Source organism: Armigeres subalbatus, chromosome 1 (assembly GCF_024139115.2).
Source record: "Armigeres subalbatus isolate Guangzhou_Male chromosome 1, GZ_Asu_2, whole genome shotgun sequence".
Classification (NCBI taxonomy): Eukaryota; Metazoa; Arthropoda; class Insecta; order Diptera; family Culicidae; genus Armigeres; species Armigeres subalbatus.
Genome location: NC_085139.1, coordinates 311556721 through 311573693, shown reverse-complemented (window position 1 = coordinate 311573693; position 16973 = coordinate 311556721). Strand labels below are relative to the sequence as shown.

The 16973-nt window shown below is 43.7% G+C and overlaps 1 protein-coding gene across 1 annotated transcript in view; it reads left to right on the top strand.

The window, feature by feature from the left end:
- The first annotated feature begins 168 nt into the window (after window positions 1-168).
- Window positions 169-16973, top strand: part of LOC134207924 (rho-associated protein kinase 1) — a 32258-nt gene continuing 15453 nt past the window's right edge. The window contains exons 1-2 of the mRNA XM_062683998.1: window positions 169-839; window positions 902-1047. Of these exons, the coding sequence (XP_062539982.1) occupies window positions 805-839; window positions 902-1047 (181 nt within the window). The 5' untranslated portion in view covers window positions 169-804. The remainder of the gene's footprint in view (window positions 840-901; window positions 1048-16973) is intronic.

The window sequence follows — 16973 nt, the reverse complement described above, 5'->3', positions numbered from 1 at the left end:
ATTGCATCTTTTTCGGCCGCTGCCGCCGTTTGAATCTGTCCCGCTTACCCTTGTGCGAGGTATGGCTCAGCTCCGTAGGAGTGAACGGGTACACATGAGACGATGATGGAATGATGACAATGATGATGATACTTTTCGCTCGTTGTCAGTGTGCCATGGCATGACGTTTTTTTTTGTGTGTAGTGTCTGTCAAGAGGAACGAGCAAAGTTGGTTGTCTGTCCGTCGGAAAATCGCGTAATTTGCCTTATTTTCGGACATTTCATGGCCAGTTCGGTGGTCCGCTATGTAGTGCAGGTGCCGTCGGAAACGGGAGTGCGAAATTTCCGTCCGTAGTCGCGCGATTCGGAACGGAAAAGTGGGATTATTTTTTGTTCGATGGTGAATTCTTTTGTTGTTGGAGCGCCAGCAATAGCAACAACAACAACAGCAGTGGAAGTTGGAAGTGGTGGAAGAAGATTCGTGTTTCAAAGGAAAAGGAGGAGAAGCCAGAGTCTGCAGAAAAAGACGTCGTGTCCGTAGGTGCCGTGAAGTGGTCTTCTAGTGGCAAAAGAGTGTTCGGGCCAGGGCCAAAAGAAGGGAGTTGTGGAATCGGGGATACTGCCTATCGGATCTTATGTCTGAGGGTCCCCGGCTGGCTGCTGGCAGTCGCTGCTTGCAGATTCGGGGGCAAAGCCAAGTTCTTCGGGTTGGGTTGGGCAAGTGGCAAGTCAAAACATTGCACCGTTTAGCTACGTAGATAGGAAGGAAGGAAGAAGAAGCATTCGTCGCATTTGGAGTAAGATATCCGTGAACCCGAATTGAGAATGGCCAATTTAATAGATGAGGATCGCCGCAAAAGGTACACCATTATCTTCGCGACGAAACACTTGATTGCAGTTGCTCACTGTCCTCAATTTACAGGCTGATGGCGCTGGAAGAGAAGATACGTGACCCGAGTTACATTGCCAATCTGGATTGCTTACTGGATACCGTGACGGCGCTGGTTTCGGATTGTGACCACGACAATGTGAAGATCATCAAAAATATTGAAACCTATATCAAACGATGTAAGTTGAAATTATGTTTTTTGTTTGTTTCTAACATTGACTTGATACTTGACTTTGTCCATTCGGTTATTTGTTTGGAAAATGACTAATCGATCTTTGAGGCAACTTGGGTTAGATGACGTTTGATTTTGAGCACGGTTTATGATTTCATCTTTCAATTTGGATAATTGATGTGCTTTATTGCAGAATGTCTCGACCATGACTTTATCAATGTGTTTTTTTTTTTCACCTTTGACGAATATAAACTTTATCAATCAAATTCCTATTTTTACAGATTTTACGATTGAACTTATCTTTTGTCTTTACCAGCATTGTTTTTACATATTTTGAAGTTTACTAAGATGTTTTTGTAGCTCAACTCAAGCAAGTTTTTAAATTTTGTAAGCAAACATTGTTTTATGGATTCCGTAAAATGTAACCGTTTCTCTCAGATAGCGGAAACATTATTCTGTCGGATACATATCTACCATTGTTTTATCTGGAAATGCTTGTTTAACAGGAATTTGCCTTCCAATGTTTGTTTACAAAATAAGTCACGCCCTAATCGCAAATCAGTTCCGATATGTGAATAGGGTCCTAAGTCACAAGACTCATCCCCATCCATAGAGCCATATTTACGTTTTATTGCCCCTTCCAGGTGAAAAAATCGATTCTATCTAACTGGTATAAGTGAGTTCCTGGAGACAAAAATAGAATCTACATTAAAACGCCAAACGCAAGAGTCATTAAATTTGTTTGAGAATGTGTACTTTACAGGAAGAAATATTCCTGGTGAATACATTTTCCAACAGAATGCATCATCTGCTTTTTGCCTTAATCCGGTCAAATGCGTGATTTGAAAGAAGATTACACGGATTTTGCGATTTTCGCCGATTTGGCGCGGATTTCCATAACAATTTCCATACAGTATTGTGCGAATTTGGCGCGGATTTAGTTTTAGGTGAAAATTTCATAAATAAAATGCTACATCTAAGGCCGTTTATTTGAAAATTGTTTTATGGCTTTCTTGGTGGGCTTTTTTTTATTATCAAAAATGTTGTTTAGAACAAAACTTATGTTTGAAGGGTATTATCATTATTTTTCGGATATGTCCAACTGCTTATTAAATAGCATGTATCATACTCTTAAGCATTCTTTGAACAAACGTTATGCGTAGAGCGACGCAACTTGTTGCCATTTTAAATCTATTCTGAAACATCACAAAACATATGTTTATTAACGAACATAAACACCCATTTTCACCTTGTCCATTTATTTGTAATTCCGGGACATTTATCAGTTTCTGATTGGTTATTTCTTTTACGATGAACCACTCAGCATGATACATCATATCATTTTTCAAAAGTTTTTTGGTCAGGAATTCTTTTATAGTGTTGGAACATTTATCTAGAACGAATTACTACACAAAAATGATCTTTGGTTTGATGCAGATGCCTCATTTTAATAAGTGCTTCCGCAGATAGTTGTTCAAAAATTAGTAGATGATTCTCTTGATGGTCGGAATAAAATAGAACAGCAGAAAACTATTTATTCAACTTGTTCGGTGGAGAGCTTGACCTTGAACAGGATGAATGATTTGCTACAATTGTTTATTCAATAAAACTTATGTTGCTATGGAGGCCTTCGGTCTCCAAGGAGGTCATCAGCATACTTTGTTGCCGATTTACTCCAACACCCCCCCCCCCCTGAATCGGTAAGTCCTAGGAGGGTCCTTAGTTCGCGGAAACGTCCAGGTTCCAGGGGTTTGGTGAACGTGTCCGCTATCTGATTCGCTGTACCAATTGCTTCAATTGTAAGTCGTCCTTGTGCTACATGGTCGCGAAGAAAGTGGTGCTTCACATCAATGTGCTTAACACGCTTGTTCTACGTATTGGCGGCCATCAAAATGCAGCCGCGGTTGTCTTCAAAAATTTTGAACGCCATATTCGGTTGGACTTGTTTGAGGTCCTGGAGGATTCCGTGCAGCCACAGCCCTTCGGAAGCCACGGCACTCAAGGCTGCATACTCTGCTTCGCACGACGATAGCGCAACGGTTTGTTGCTTGCGGCTAGCCCAAGACACGGTGTTACCATAAACCTTGAAAATGTAGCCGCCAACAGATTTTCTATCTTCAGTGTCCGACGCCCAGTCGGCGTCTGCGTATCCGACTAGTGCCTCAGCGTCGTTGTGCTGCTTGTACTGAAGTTTGAGGTTCTTCGTACCCTTCATGTACCGAACTACTCTCTTCAGCGCTTGCCAGTGAGTTTCACCAGGTTGATTTTAGAAGCGCCCGCATAGCATATGTCGGGTCGGACACACAACATTGTGTACATAAGGCTGCCCAGCAACTCACGGTACGGATGCGACACAGGATTCACAGATCGCGCCGGTAGGAGACAGCCCTTCTCCATTGGAGTCTTGACGGGATTGCACTCTTGCATTCCGAACTTTGCTAGAACACTGTCCACAGCAGCTTCTTGCATCAGGGACATCTTACCGGTGGCGCTATCGTATCGGATCTTGATTCCGAGGAAGTGGTTTATACCGCCGCAGTCCGTCATCTGAAGTCTCTTGAACAGTGCACGCTTGATTTCCTGCACCAGGTTTAGCCGATCGGATGCGATCAGCAAATCGTCCACATAGATGATGATGAATACCCTCCCTCGATCGTCGATGGTATACAGACAGTAGTCGTGTCGCGAACGAGTAAAGCCGAAATCCAGTAGGAGGTCGTTCAGCTTGCTGTTCCAACAGCGTGGGCTTTGCTTCAGTCCGTAGAGTGAACGTTCCAGCTTGCATCTTCACATCGAGTTGGTGAACGTGCATCCTTCGGTGGACTGGTACAGCAAGAACGGTTTGGAATGTGGTCAACTTCGCTACGGGGGAATACGTTTCGTTGTAGTCGATGTCGGCCTTCTGCAGGAATCCTTTCGCCACCAGGCGTGCCTTGTAACGAACTGGTTCGCCTCGTCGTCTGGCTTGACTCTGAAGACCCATTTCGATTTAAGCGGAACCACGCCAGCTGGACATCTCACCAATCGCCAAACATGGTTGTCCGCCAACGACTGCAATTCTTCACCGATTGCTTGCTGCCAAAGGGTTTCGTCAGCTCGTCCAGCGATTTCCTTGTACGCCTCAGAAACATCGAAGATCAAACGCTCAGCCTCATCTCGTGCATCGGAGCCGTCGAATGGCGCATTGGGAACGTTCTGTACAGCATCTGTAGAAGGAAACTGCGCGGCAGTGAAAAGTTTCCCAACCAGAAATTCTTTCAACTTACCGGGGAGTCTGCGCTCCCGTTCGCTGCGCCTCGGGGTTACCATTTCGAGGTTTGAACCACGGTCTAGTTGCGAAGGGAGCGCTCCGGTTTCGTCAACTTCGTTTTCACTCTCGTCGTCATCATCGTCAGTCAGAATGTCATCTTGTTGAGCCACGAGTGGCTGATTGGTTTGAACAGACCGCACCGGGTGGTGCACGTCTTCCTTGTCTTGATCCTCGAACTCGTACGGAACAACAACCAATAGAGCTTCATCACGGATCTCGGTGGCAAATGGAAAACTGCTCTCATCAAACTTCACATCTCTGGCAAGGAATAACTGTCTCTTCTCTTTATCCCACAGGCGGTATGCTTTCGGCGCGTAGCCGATCATCACAGCAGGCTTGCTTTTTGGCTCAAGTTTTCTCCTCTGTGTCGCTGACAGCCAAGCAAATGCTTTGCATCCGAAGACACGAAATTTCTTCAGATCCGGTTTGTGACCAGTCCACATTTCGGCAGGAGTCTTCCAGCCAGATATCGCATTGGTTGGACTTCTATTCGTCAGGTACACCGCCGCTAGGACCGCTTCATTCCATAGAGTCTTCGGAACTTGGGCTTCAATAAGCATCGCACGCACCTTTTCGACGATTGTCCGATTGAACCGTTCGGACACCCCATTTTGCTGTGGTGTGTAGGTTGTGGTTGGCTCGATCTGGATCCCCTTGGAAACGTAGAACGCACGCTGATCTTTGGAGCAGTACTCACTCCCTTGATCGACAGTCAGCTTCGAAATCGAGTGCTCCAGAGCAGCACTAGCCATGGCCTCGTATTCCTTGAATTTTTGGAACACCTCGAACTTCTTCTTGATGGGATAAGCTACTGCGAAGTGCGTGTAATCATCAATAAAGGTGACGAAGTACCGAGAACCATCCCAAGCCGCTGGTGTGATGGGACCGCATACATCGGAGTGCACTCGCTCTAGAGGTCTTGCAGCACGAGCTCTAGTACCCGTGAATGGTTCTCGGCACTGCTTTCCGAGAACACAAACATCACAGAAATCCAATTTACCTGGCTCCTCGGGAATACCTGTTACCATTCCGTGCTTAACGAGTGCTTGCATGTTCCTTTCTCCCAAATGGCCAAGTCGACGGTGCCACAGGTTACCGTTCGCAGCTCCACACATGTTGGCCGCCACAGTATCGACAAACAGATCGAGCTCGTAAAAATCGCCCCGCATGGGACATCTTGCAATCAGCTCTCCTTCGTGCTTCAAGATTGCTTCCGTCTTCGAAAACGTGACATTCAGGTCCGCTTTTGCCATCTTCTTCACAGACAGCAAATTCGCTCGGAGATCTGGTACGTAGAGGACATCCTTCAGGCTGATTTGATTGCCTTCTTTGTTGACGCCCTTAATCGTGCCTCGGTGCCAGGAAACCAGAGATTGGTCATCTTTCGCCACGTTGATTATGACGGGTTGCTTCAGCCTCATGAGATCGGCGAAACAGTGGTTCACGTTCACAAGATAGTCGATGGCTCCACAATCCAGCTTGAAGGACACCACACCATCGTCCTGTGTGCGAACGCACTTTCCGATCATGAAAACCACCGCCATACCTCCGGAAGCAGCGTTAGCTTCAGCATGCACATCCGTCTTCAACTTCACGCGACAGTCCTTGGCCTTGTGTCCCTTCTTCTGACAGCGGTTGCACTTTCCGATAAACTTACCAGGTTTCTGCTTCGATCCTTGGAATGCTGATGGTTTCTCTTGAGAGTTGACTACCCGGTCGGTTTTCTTGAGTTCATCGGCAAGAAGGCGCTCGCGAACAACATCCAGCTTCAAATTATCCTCACCAAGATTTTCCAACGCAGTAACCAACGGATCGAACGATTCGGGAAAGGTGGCAAACAGCTGGGACACAACATCGTTTTCTTCAAGCTTCGCCCCGGCCAGCTTCAGTTGTCGGATCAGCTCTTCGAATGTCTTCAGGTGATCTTTCACGGATGAACCCTCAGCCATTCGCAGCTTCGCAAGTTGCTTTCTGACGAATGTCTGCGACGAGGCGGACTTCTTGGCGTAGACGGCTTCAAGGCTGCTCCAAACTTCCTTTGCTGTCTCCTTGTCCCGGACAAGATCCAGCAGATCGTCATGGATAAATGAGATCAGCAGGTACGCCGCTTTACCGTCTTCTTCCTGGAACTTCGCAAGCTCGGCCGGTTCCGCTGCAGGATCCTTCTTGATGACATCCAATAGCTTCACGGACTTCAAATACTTCTCCACTCGAAAACGCCAATTGTCAAAGCCGGTGCCCGAGAACAACGGAATCCCGTGGACCGAATCCTTGCGTGAGTCGCCCATAACCTCTTGATGGTCGGAATAAAATAGAACAGCAGTTTAACAGCAGAAAACTATTTATTCAACTTGTTCGGTGGAGAGCTTGAACAGGAATGAATGGTTTGCTACAATTGTTTATTCAATAAAACTTATGTTGCTATGGAGGCCTTCGGTCTCCAAGGAGGTCATCAGCATACTTTGTTGCCGATTTACTCCAACAGATTCTCAAAAGTTATTTCTGTAGATTTGTTGCGATATTTTGTATTACTCCGATGGTATTTTTACAGGATTATCAACAGAAAACGAAGAAACCCCCTAAAAAAAATTTCACAAGGACTCAGAGGATACTTGTATAAGTTCCTTGTAAATAAATTTGCACAGCCTTAAGAGGATTTTTGCAGCATTTAAAATCCTAAAAATTATAAAGAAATTTTTGAAGGAATATCCATGTAATTTCTTCAATTTCTGCAATAATTTCTTAAGCGATTTTCACAGGAATTCATAATTTCCCAGGGAAGCTTTTGTATACTATGAAGCGACTTCTGCAGCAGATCCAAGATCAGTTGGATTTCAAAGAAAATCAAAGAAAATTTTCGTGGGAATTCCCAGAGGATTAATCGCAGTGATATTGGGTATGGATTTGCTCACGAATATTAAATTTCTGCTGGAATTCTCGGAGAAGTTTTCGCAGATGTTCTCGAAGATTTTGGTCGAAATTCCAGTACGTTCTAAGTAAATTATTTTCCACTAGAAATGTTGTCGGAATTTATGCATGAACTCTTAGAGAAACTTGTTACAAGAATTGAAGGCATCTTCTTCCCGCGGCACTTTAGTTGCCTCTTCAGTGGAATGCACGCCACAAAAATTCCTATCTTTGTTACCCTTCTCTCTGCGTTGCTGCAACTGTTGTGACTGCTTCGGTTCGCAGTGTAGAGTTACGTCCGTCGCTGCTCTCATCAACGTTGCCATGTATTGCGAGAATGACAGTATATTCACGACCGTACATCGTTGTTTATACAGTGACCAGTCTAGTGTTGTGAAATGACCTCTGCTGGGATCAAAAGCATTGGTCGGCTCGGCTAACTAACATCGAACGCCACAAAATAAGCTCAACAACGAAACATATACATGATACACACATTTATTGAGCTAGCATGCCCTTTCTTAGGAAAAAATCATTGCCCTAACTCCTATCCAGCTTTTCGCGCACGGTAATGGCGGCTCTGTGAGTTTAAAAGTGTATCCGTCCCTGGACTTCTTTGACATCTGGCTTGGGTTTGACATTCCGTTTTCCTCCTGTTCCATGATGAGGGGAGAGGGTAGTCGAAATGTCAAACCCAAGCCAGATATCAAAGAAGTACAGGGACGGATACACTTTTAAATCAACAGAGCCGCCATTACCGTGCGCGAAAAGCTGGATTCTCAGCCCTAGCTAAACCATGGTTTTTACTCACGCTACAGAGGCACACATCCGCGCCACCCTCATCATGCTGTGGTTATTCGTGCCCGGATTTCGCACCATCCTGGGCTGAACTATCCGAGCTTACCGACGTTCAATTTTACTGCTCTTGCCGATTGGCGAGTTCGTCACGCAATAGCTTGTCACCAGCCGCCTGGTCGCAACAATTATCCCGTCTCCGATTGAGTGATGCGGCTATCGTTGCCCCGAACACTGCTGAACCTTGCGAAGCCCAGTGTTGCAGTTGCTCGCTGCGGAATTCTCGGTTGTTGCACGAGTTCGCCTCCCGGGACTTGACCCCTCCGTCCGGCAGATCCGTCCGACCCCTCCGTCCGGCAGCAATCAACCCGAAGAGAATATCTGCTCAATCGTGATCAGCAGTCCATAAAAAAAAGCCCTGTGATTCGAAGAATTTCTTTAGATTCCTTATCTATTTTGCAACCAGATCACACTTACTTCTAGTGAAGGCTTTCTTCGTGATTTTCCGCACCAATCCGGTATCGTCTCGACCGAGTCAACTGATTCCGTTGGATTCGTTGACTCCCAGGATCGCACTGCTGTTTTGTGGAGAAGAATCGAATTAATTGAAGGCCACATTCGGATTATTCCTTCATTCTTACCGGAATGTTTGCTTTCAGTCGGCAATTCCCACGCTCCTCCGGCGTGTTTCCTTGCGAATTGTGCTTTTGCAAGTACTTTCCCGAAATTCTCGAACTGCAATCTCCCGACACGAGACGAATATCTGTTTGTGTGTAGCGAAGAAAGTTAAACACTTTTCGTGAGATTTTCTTTTGTTTGTCTTACCGGGTTTTATTCCTCCAACGGGCCCGTTTTTGACTAATACGTGGCTCCACGAACAACCCGTCAGTGTCCCGACGCGGGGTTCTAAGATTTTGCGCTTTTGTCCGTCGCTACGATGCCACTACGAAGGCAATCTTTTGGTGAAGTTCCACTATCACTACGCGGCTTACAAATTTCCGACTGTATGGCGACCACGATTTTGCGGTGAGATTTTTCCGTCACTGCAGCAGCACCGGTGGCACCTTTTTTCACCCGCGAAGCAACACGAACAGTGGTGCAAGTGCGGACGGCGAACGGATGTGAGAAACGCTGTAACTAATTCTCGTTTTACCCATATGGCGGCGAATCGGAATGACAGAAGTAATCGTTGCTTGCGGCTGCGATCTTTTAAATTGGCAGTTGACGCTTAGGGTGATCCCAGATTTGCGAACAGCTTGTTGCTTTTTGTATTCGATGGTGCATGTAGCTTTACGAGTTGTTTAATTGGGATGTTTTACTTCCTTAGGGCAGCATCAAATAAACTTAACGTAACACTAGCTTCATGCTAGTAGGTAGCTTGTCCACTAACTCGAACAGCAGCATCGGGTTATCGAAGTGGGCTTGGTGCCCTCCTGCCACTAGGTGATCGCTGAGGCTTTGCACCGCCATCCCATATCCAATCAAAGTCTCCAACCGATCCTGCTTCGGAGCCGTAGTTCCACGTACTTTCTGCAGCAGCGGTTATAATTAGTAGCTCTGGTCTACCGTAAAGAGTTCTAGTGTAGCAATAACACTGGGCACCGAGGACGGGAGCAGTAAACGACTCCACACCGCCTCAATATCATTTTTTTTTTCAATCCCCTTTGCAACCTAGCCTGATTCTCCGCGTCTGAGTACCCACACCCGGGTTTCCAGTGAATGTCAGCAGATCCTTGGATATTACCTGCCTGGCTGCAATTTGTTGTGGACTTGGACCCCAGCCATTCGGTATGCCGCTCGATGCAGGGCCCACATTTGGATCCAGCATTGGTTGTCTTGCTTTGGTTGACATCCTCTCCTCATGGTATCGCTCCGAATGAAGAATCGCCGACGGCAGGAAAACAATACTGGCATCACTTGAACTGTTTGCTTGCTTATTATGGATGCAAAATGTAAACTAGTCGAATTGGAACCGCTTTTGACGGTTCGATTGGAAACAAGATGGCGTCTTCGCCGATCTCTTATTGTAGTATTTCTAATTTGCACTATCAATCGCGATTAAATCGTTTCGCGCATGGTTCGACATCGTAAGTCCACTGATAATTTGACTGGAGATAGGCGAGGAGTTCGTAATGTCATTGTTATTGAGATTATTCAGAGAACTATCAAGAAGGGGAGGTGGAGAAACGAATTCAAGAGAGTATCTTTTGTTCCCGCTCACAATAGGTGAGGAAGACACAGGGGGAGCAACGGGCAATATTGACTTTCTAATGGCGCCTGTATGTATAACGACCTCTGACGTTCTCCCTATCATACCTCCTAACGGAACTGCCCTAGCACTATCTTCAAGATAGTGCTAACGCCCTGTCCAAAATTACTCCAGTCGGCTGCAACTCGCCGCCCTGACTTTCTTCTATTCTGGACGTCGTCGTGGTTTTAATCGGAATGCCGGTATCCGTTTTGTTCGGTGTAGTCACACCGATCGTCGAGCTTAGAACATCATTCTACTTCTTCTGCCAATCCTCCACTTTCCTGCGAGAGTTGCGCTCCGAGAGCTCGCTCCGTGTATCGCTTCCATCGTCCGACACCATCTCTTTCCGCAACTGAAACGACTTCTCAAGCATTTCTTCTTCCAGCTGCAGCCTCTTGTTTTCTAATTCCAAATGCTTCAGAGCTAGAGCGTTCTGCGCCTCCAGCTTGTCTAACTGTAGTTGTGCTCTCTTCGCTCGAGCACTGGAACTGGTCCTGCCGGATGAACCAACCGATTTATACGGCGAAGGCTGCTGGCAATTCGGACAAGTGAAAGTTCTGTCCGACTCCGCAATGCTGTCGTTGACACCAACGCACTCAAAATGCCACCACGTTTTGCAGCCGCCGCAGCTAACCATCCTTTCCGTGTCCTTTTCCGTACATAATTGGCAGTGAGATTCACTGCCAGTCTCTGCGATCTTCGCACTGCGAGTACTCATAGGCATATTTAGCATTGAATCACAATCTTTTAGATTTGTTGGATAGATTTTCGGGGTCTTTTGAGCCTCACACACCTGTGCTTTCTGGTGGAGATATGCTAAAAGCTAAACATATATTTTTATTAGCATAATTCAAGAAAAAGAACTTTAAATCTACTCACATTGGTCACCCTATTACTACCAATATGTTATTCCAATGCCTCGCCGTGAGCGCAATTATACAAATCGTAGCCCTACATAAATTTCCAAATTTAGCACATATCACTATAATCGAATTTCAATACTCACGGATAATGGGATACAAATCCAATTTAAATCAATAAACTACTTCACACTTCCTAAACCGTATAATTTCAATATCGTGTTAATTTTCGTCTCTTTCAATCAAAACAAATCTGATTATTGTTTCCGTCTCATAAGTTCATACACTATATAATCACCGCGGTGACAGTGTTGCCAAAAATCCATCCCTTTACACCGCCTGGATGGGTTCGGCATTATCCCAAGGGCCTCATACGCCTGTCACTGGCGAACAAAGCTCGTGTACTCTGCATCGAAGCTTAGAACCGGTGTTAGGGCGCAATCGTTAATGTGAACATTTTTATATTCGGTTAGTTACTGCAAATAAATTCTTTTTCGAGTCCCTATAATCAAGCAGGTATCTGAAGCACACCGCATCGTTATATTGCTGCATGATTGAGTGTTTAAGTTTGATAAAATATCGAAATCAAAAGTGTGCATAAAAATTGCCTCGCCATAACAAAAAGGTGGTAGAGAATTAACACTGTTGTTTACAGTTTAGAACCAAATCCAGATGTCGCACATGTTGGGGTAGGGATTCAGTGCTCCACCTTCTCCCCCTGCATTATCCACCGTAACACACATTATTTCACAATTTTAACAATATGCAGACACTTGAATCATCAACGTTGATCCCATCATCCGTGGATAGGGAATGCAAGCTGAAAAGCTTATTTGAATATTCCGTCACATTTAAAATGTTCTACAAAAGTGTGGATACGAATACCAATATATTATGAATTATGGACTCTACTGAATAGAAATAACCATAAATTTCTCATGTGAATTAGAAATTACTGAAGGCGCATGTAAAGTTCTTGGGTTATTATAACAGGATGAAGTAAACACCTGATTTTTTTGATCCGTTAATGAACCTTAATCCTTTCCTTGAGAATTTTGTTCAGAAATAACTTCAGTGAAGTGGTTTAAGATATCTTCTGAATATAATTAAGGGAACTACTCCGTAACGGGTGCCCTCGATGTTCTCTTCGACGTGGCCCATACATCTCATACATCTCAAACAAGAAGCACTTTCTTATACTTACCGTTTATGGGTTCTCGCTTTCACACTTCGTTGTTACAGCTGATGGTTGATTGGGACAGAACTGTCCTCGCTCCAAGTGATCTCACACTCGCTAGTAGTTTTCCTTATAAGACATTTTCAACACAATTTCCCTCGCGGGATGAGTGGATATCTGGCTATTTGGAGAGAAGTATGTCGGACAGCATTGTTTGATACACTGACGACTCCCTCTTTGAAGATAGAGCCACGGTGTGTTTGTCCGAAGAGGCTTATTTTCAAAAAATCAGTATCTCTAAAACACTCACTACACGAAAGTATAGGTTTTCCTCTTTCACGTAGGTGCATTTTTAAAATGTTCTATCGGGGGTCATTTTTCCATACAATTTGGTGGGGGGTCTAATCGGCTATCATTTGAGATTTTTATAGAGTTTGCACCAAAAATAGTGAAAAAAAATAAAAATTGTTCTAGATCCACCGATAGAACATTTTAGTTTACCCACTATATGAAAAAAGAGAGCATATACTTTCACGTGGTGGGTGTTTCAGAGATACTGATTTTTGAAAAATAAATTTTCCCCATAGAAACACCGTGAGAGCGGGTGCAGGTGTCTACTCGCGTGAGCTAAGATTGGAACAGCCCCACTGCACTGTAGACACTACACTACTTTCATGCGGAAATATTTACCATTATGTGTGGAGTTAAGGAGCCCTCCTTAGCCGTGCGGTAAGACGGGCGGCTACAAAGCAAGACCATGCTGAGGGTGGCTGGGTTCGATTCCCGGTGTGTGGAGTGCAATCTGCACTTCAGCAACGCATTTTGCCCATAATATACTTTTTTTCAGATAACTAAGCAGCTATCAAGGCTCTCGCTTCGGCCAACTCAAGGTCGAAGTTAGTAATCGCATGTCGAACTCAAATTGAGGAACTGAATTCAGTTAATACGTTACACCTTATGTAAGTACCTAGCCATTCTTCCATAGCTGGAAACGAATTGGCGGATGAGTTAGCTCGTACTGGAGCATGACAAGACTTTATTGGTCCTGAGCCAGCTATTCCAATATCTAAGTGTTGGATGAAGCTTAGGACCATCTTTGGCGGTGTGCAAGAAGACGGTGTGTGGCGGCGGAGAATGAACCATGAGCTCGCCCAACTCTACGGCGAACCCAGTATCCAGAAGGTAGCTAAAGCCGGAAGGGTACGATGGGCAGAACATGTTGCAAGAATGCCGGACAGCAACCCTGCAAAGATGGTGTTCGCTTCCGATCCGGCAGGTACGAGACGGCGTGGAGCGCAGCGAGCGAGATGGGCAGACCAGGTGCAAAACGACTTGGCGAGCGTGGGGCGTATTCGAGGATGGAGAGATGCGGCCTCGAACCGTGCATTGTGGCGTCAAATTGTTGATTCAGTGTTACCTGTTTAGATCAGGGCTGCCCAACGTACGGCCCGCGGGCCGGATGCGGCCCTCGACTCCATTTTTTGTGGCCCGCGCACCGTGGTATAATATACTCCATAACCGGCCCACAAGCTCGAGCCACATCGAGGAGCTTCTTTTTTTATAATTTACTAGTCGACCCGGCAGACGTTGTCCTGCATAGGGTAAAATGCCCTATAGTGGACCCCCTAGTAGCGAAATTTTGCTCTTCCTGTCAAACGGCTTAGAAATTTTCAAAATATTAAATCTGCTTGATATCTAACAACAAGCTCTGCATCCCCTCTTCACGATACATACATAAAACACCCGAATTCACGACGTTATTCGTTGAAATTAACATTTTAAAGTCTAACTGAATTCGCCCTATAGTAGACCCCCTGGGGGTCCATAATAGGAAATTGCTTCCCTATAGTCGACACTTCATTTGATTTTCATGTCCCGTTTCGGGACGTTCTTCTTGCCTATTATGGACCCCCAAAATAATCCTGTAATGGACACTCTCGTGTTTATTTTTTATAGAATTGTAAAAAATCATCTAATTTGACTTTTCATAGCATTTCCAACGCATGTAATCAAATCATAGGACTGTAAGGTAGGTTCTCCCGATAGAATTTCATAGCGAAATGTTGACATTGTGCAGTAATAATGCAAAAATGGCTGGAGGGTCCACTATTGGTTAGGGGTCCACTATTGGTCAGTTTACCCTAGTAAGCGAGAATGTGCATTTCGAACTGCCCATGCAAAGTTCGCATAGGAATCATAATTTTTATTTTCACGGTTTGCTCAACTTTACTTGTAATTTTCCCATTAGGAAATATCATATAAACCCGTCGGAAACTATAACGAATGTTTCTGCAGAAGAAATGAAAAAAATCCATCCAGCCGTTTTCGAGTTATGCGGATACGAACACAGACCATTTCATTTTTATATATAAGATTAATACATACTTAGGATTTCACTGGCTTAAAAAAATAAGTCTGGTAATCGAGCCCTTCACTTTATGTGTTACAATAGTTTCTTTTCTTCGTATTTGAAACAAAATTTCACGTTGAAAGCCGGTTTACTGAATTTGTTCGGAAAGTATTGCTGTGTTGAAGGAATACGATTTGAAACGACATTACGAAAACAAGCATCCTACGAAATACGATATTTGAACAAGGAACATAACAAATGTTAAGGTAGCTTTAAAGATAAGGTGCTCATTTAATTTACACACTTAAATATATTCTATGAGTTCGGTAAAACTAATTACTGAATTCGTTTGTAATCCTGAAAATTATAAACATTTCGCTAATTTCTCGGGTGATCACTAAAATCATTATCGAATTTCGTGGATTTTAAACGATGTTACCGAGAATGGTAATCTTTTATTACCAACAAAGAATGAAAATTGTTTAAACTATCGTCTTCGGTAAATTAACAGCTGAAACATCGGTGAATTCAATAATCACAAAGCAAAACGTCATCCCGCCATGTTTTTTTTTTCAATTCATAGCTCCTGTCGTTCCAGTAAGGATCCGCTTCGTCTGCGAAAAAATAATTTCAAGAGCCAAGGTAAACATAGTTAATAATCTTTTTGTCGTTATCTAAACGAGTTTCTGACACTGAGTATTGGTTTTTCTGTACTACAGCGTCTGTGTTGATTCGTTTTTCCAAGGGATAAGCTGCTGAATATTCTTCATCCAACCACAAAAAATGGCGACCATCGGACTTCAAGTTCATCCGGCACCCGAAATCTGCTTTGCTAAGCTGTTCAAGCCCATTGGCGTGTATGAGCGTGCATGACAGAGAAGAATTTTAATCTGCATTTACATCTGGTACCTGAACTTTTGTTTTGAAAATGGTTTTGTGTTATGTCCTTTAGGTATTAGTGGCAAGTCCGAATTGGATTTTGGATCAATAAAAACACATATTTGGCATGTATGGCATCAATAAAAATCATGTTATGCACAAATCAAACAAACTGTCTCGTTTTATTAAAAACAATTAATCCCAGAATTACAATATTTTCAGTAAAATTTACAAAATTTTCGGTGATTTGCCATGTTTTCGACGATTCCAGTAAATTACAGATCTTGGTTATTTTTCGGTAAATGTTACCGAATTTTCGGTAAATTTGACAAACGATGCCTCTGATACAGATTACAAACTTTTCGGTAACATCTTATTTTACCGAAACGTTTACCGATCGTTCAGCTGTTGAGAATTCGGTGAATAATTTACCGAAGTCGGTAATTTATTCTAAGTGTGTAAATTTCCATTATTGATTTAAATTATTGGTGGAACAGTGGATTATTGAAACACCAAACTCTCTTCACTGTGACAAACATGAAGCCGGAAAATGCAATACGGGCCAGTTTTGCTGTTAGTGAAATTCTGGCAAAGCATTAGTTTGCAAATAATTTAGCATTAGTAGCATTAGTTTGCAAATAATTTGAAAACTACGTTACGTGGAAAAGCCACCTGCTTCAAATTCTACTCTCCCGCAATCGATGTCAATACTGATGTTGAAAACATGTTCCATAAAGGGAGTGGATCGTCATCTTTAAATTACAGAGAAATCCTGACCTGAGACCTGAGAGGAACTGTTCAAACCTGTATGAAGGGGCTTGTATACTCCTCTAAAAACCTACAAGTGGCCTTACATCTGATGGGCCGGCACTGGCAATGACAGAAAAGAACAATGGCATTGTGACACTTCTAAGAAGGGAAAAACAATCAAAGTGGTACCGTGGGGCATCGAAATCCGTACACTTAAGCACCTTAGTATATGAAAAACTCATTAGAAAATAAGAATCGAATGTAAATAAAACGTTTATCATTGACACAGGAGCATGAAGGCTTCTACTTTTGAAGTGTTTCACATTTACTCATTAAAAACTACGAAAAGCATGATAAAATAATGAATTAAATCAACTACTCCTGACTCGAAATCCGTCCACCGTGGACGGATTTCGAATCAAAGGATCGAAATCCGTACAGCTATTTTTTTTGACTAAATATTTAAATTGAAACAGTCTGATAGACTAAACTACCGCTGTAAATAGTTCAATACGCACCTTGAGAAGCGATCTTTTGATTTGTATTCCGCTTATATTATGTAATGATTCACAATTAGCAATTAAAACACAGTTACTTTTGGTGAAATTATGCTCTACCCGAAAACAAAATGGCGGCACAAACTCCGCGTTTGGT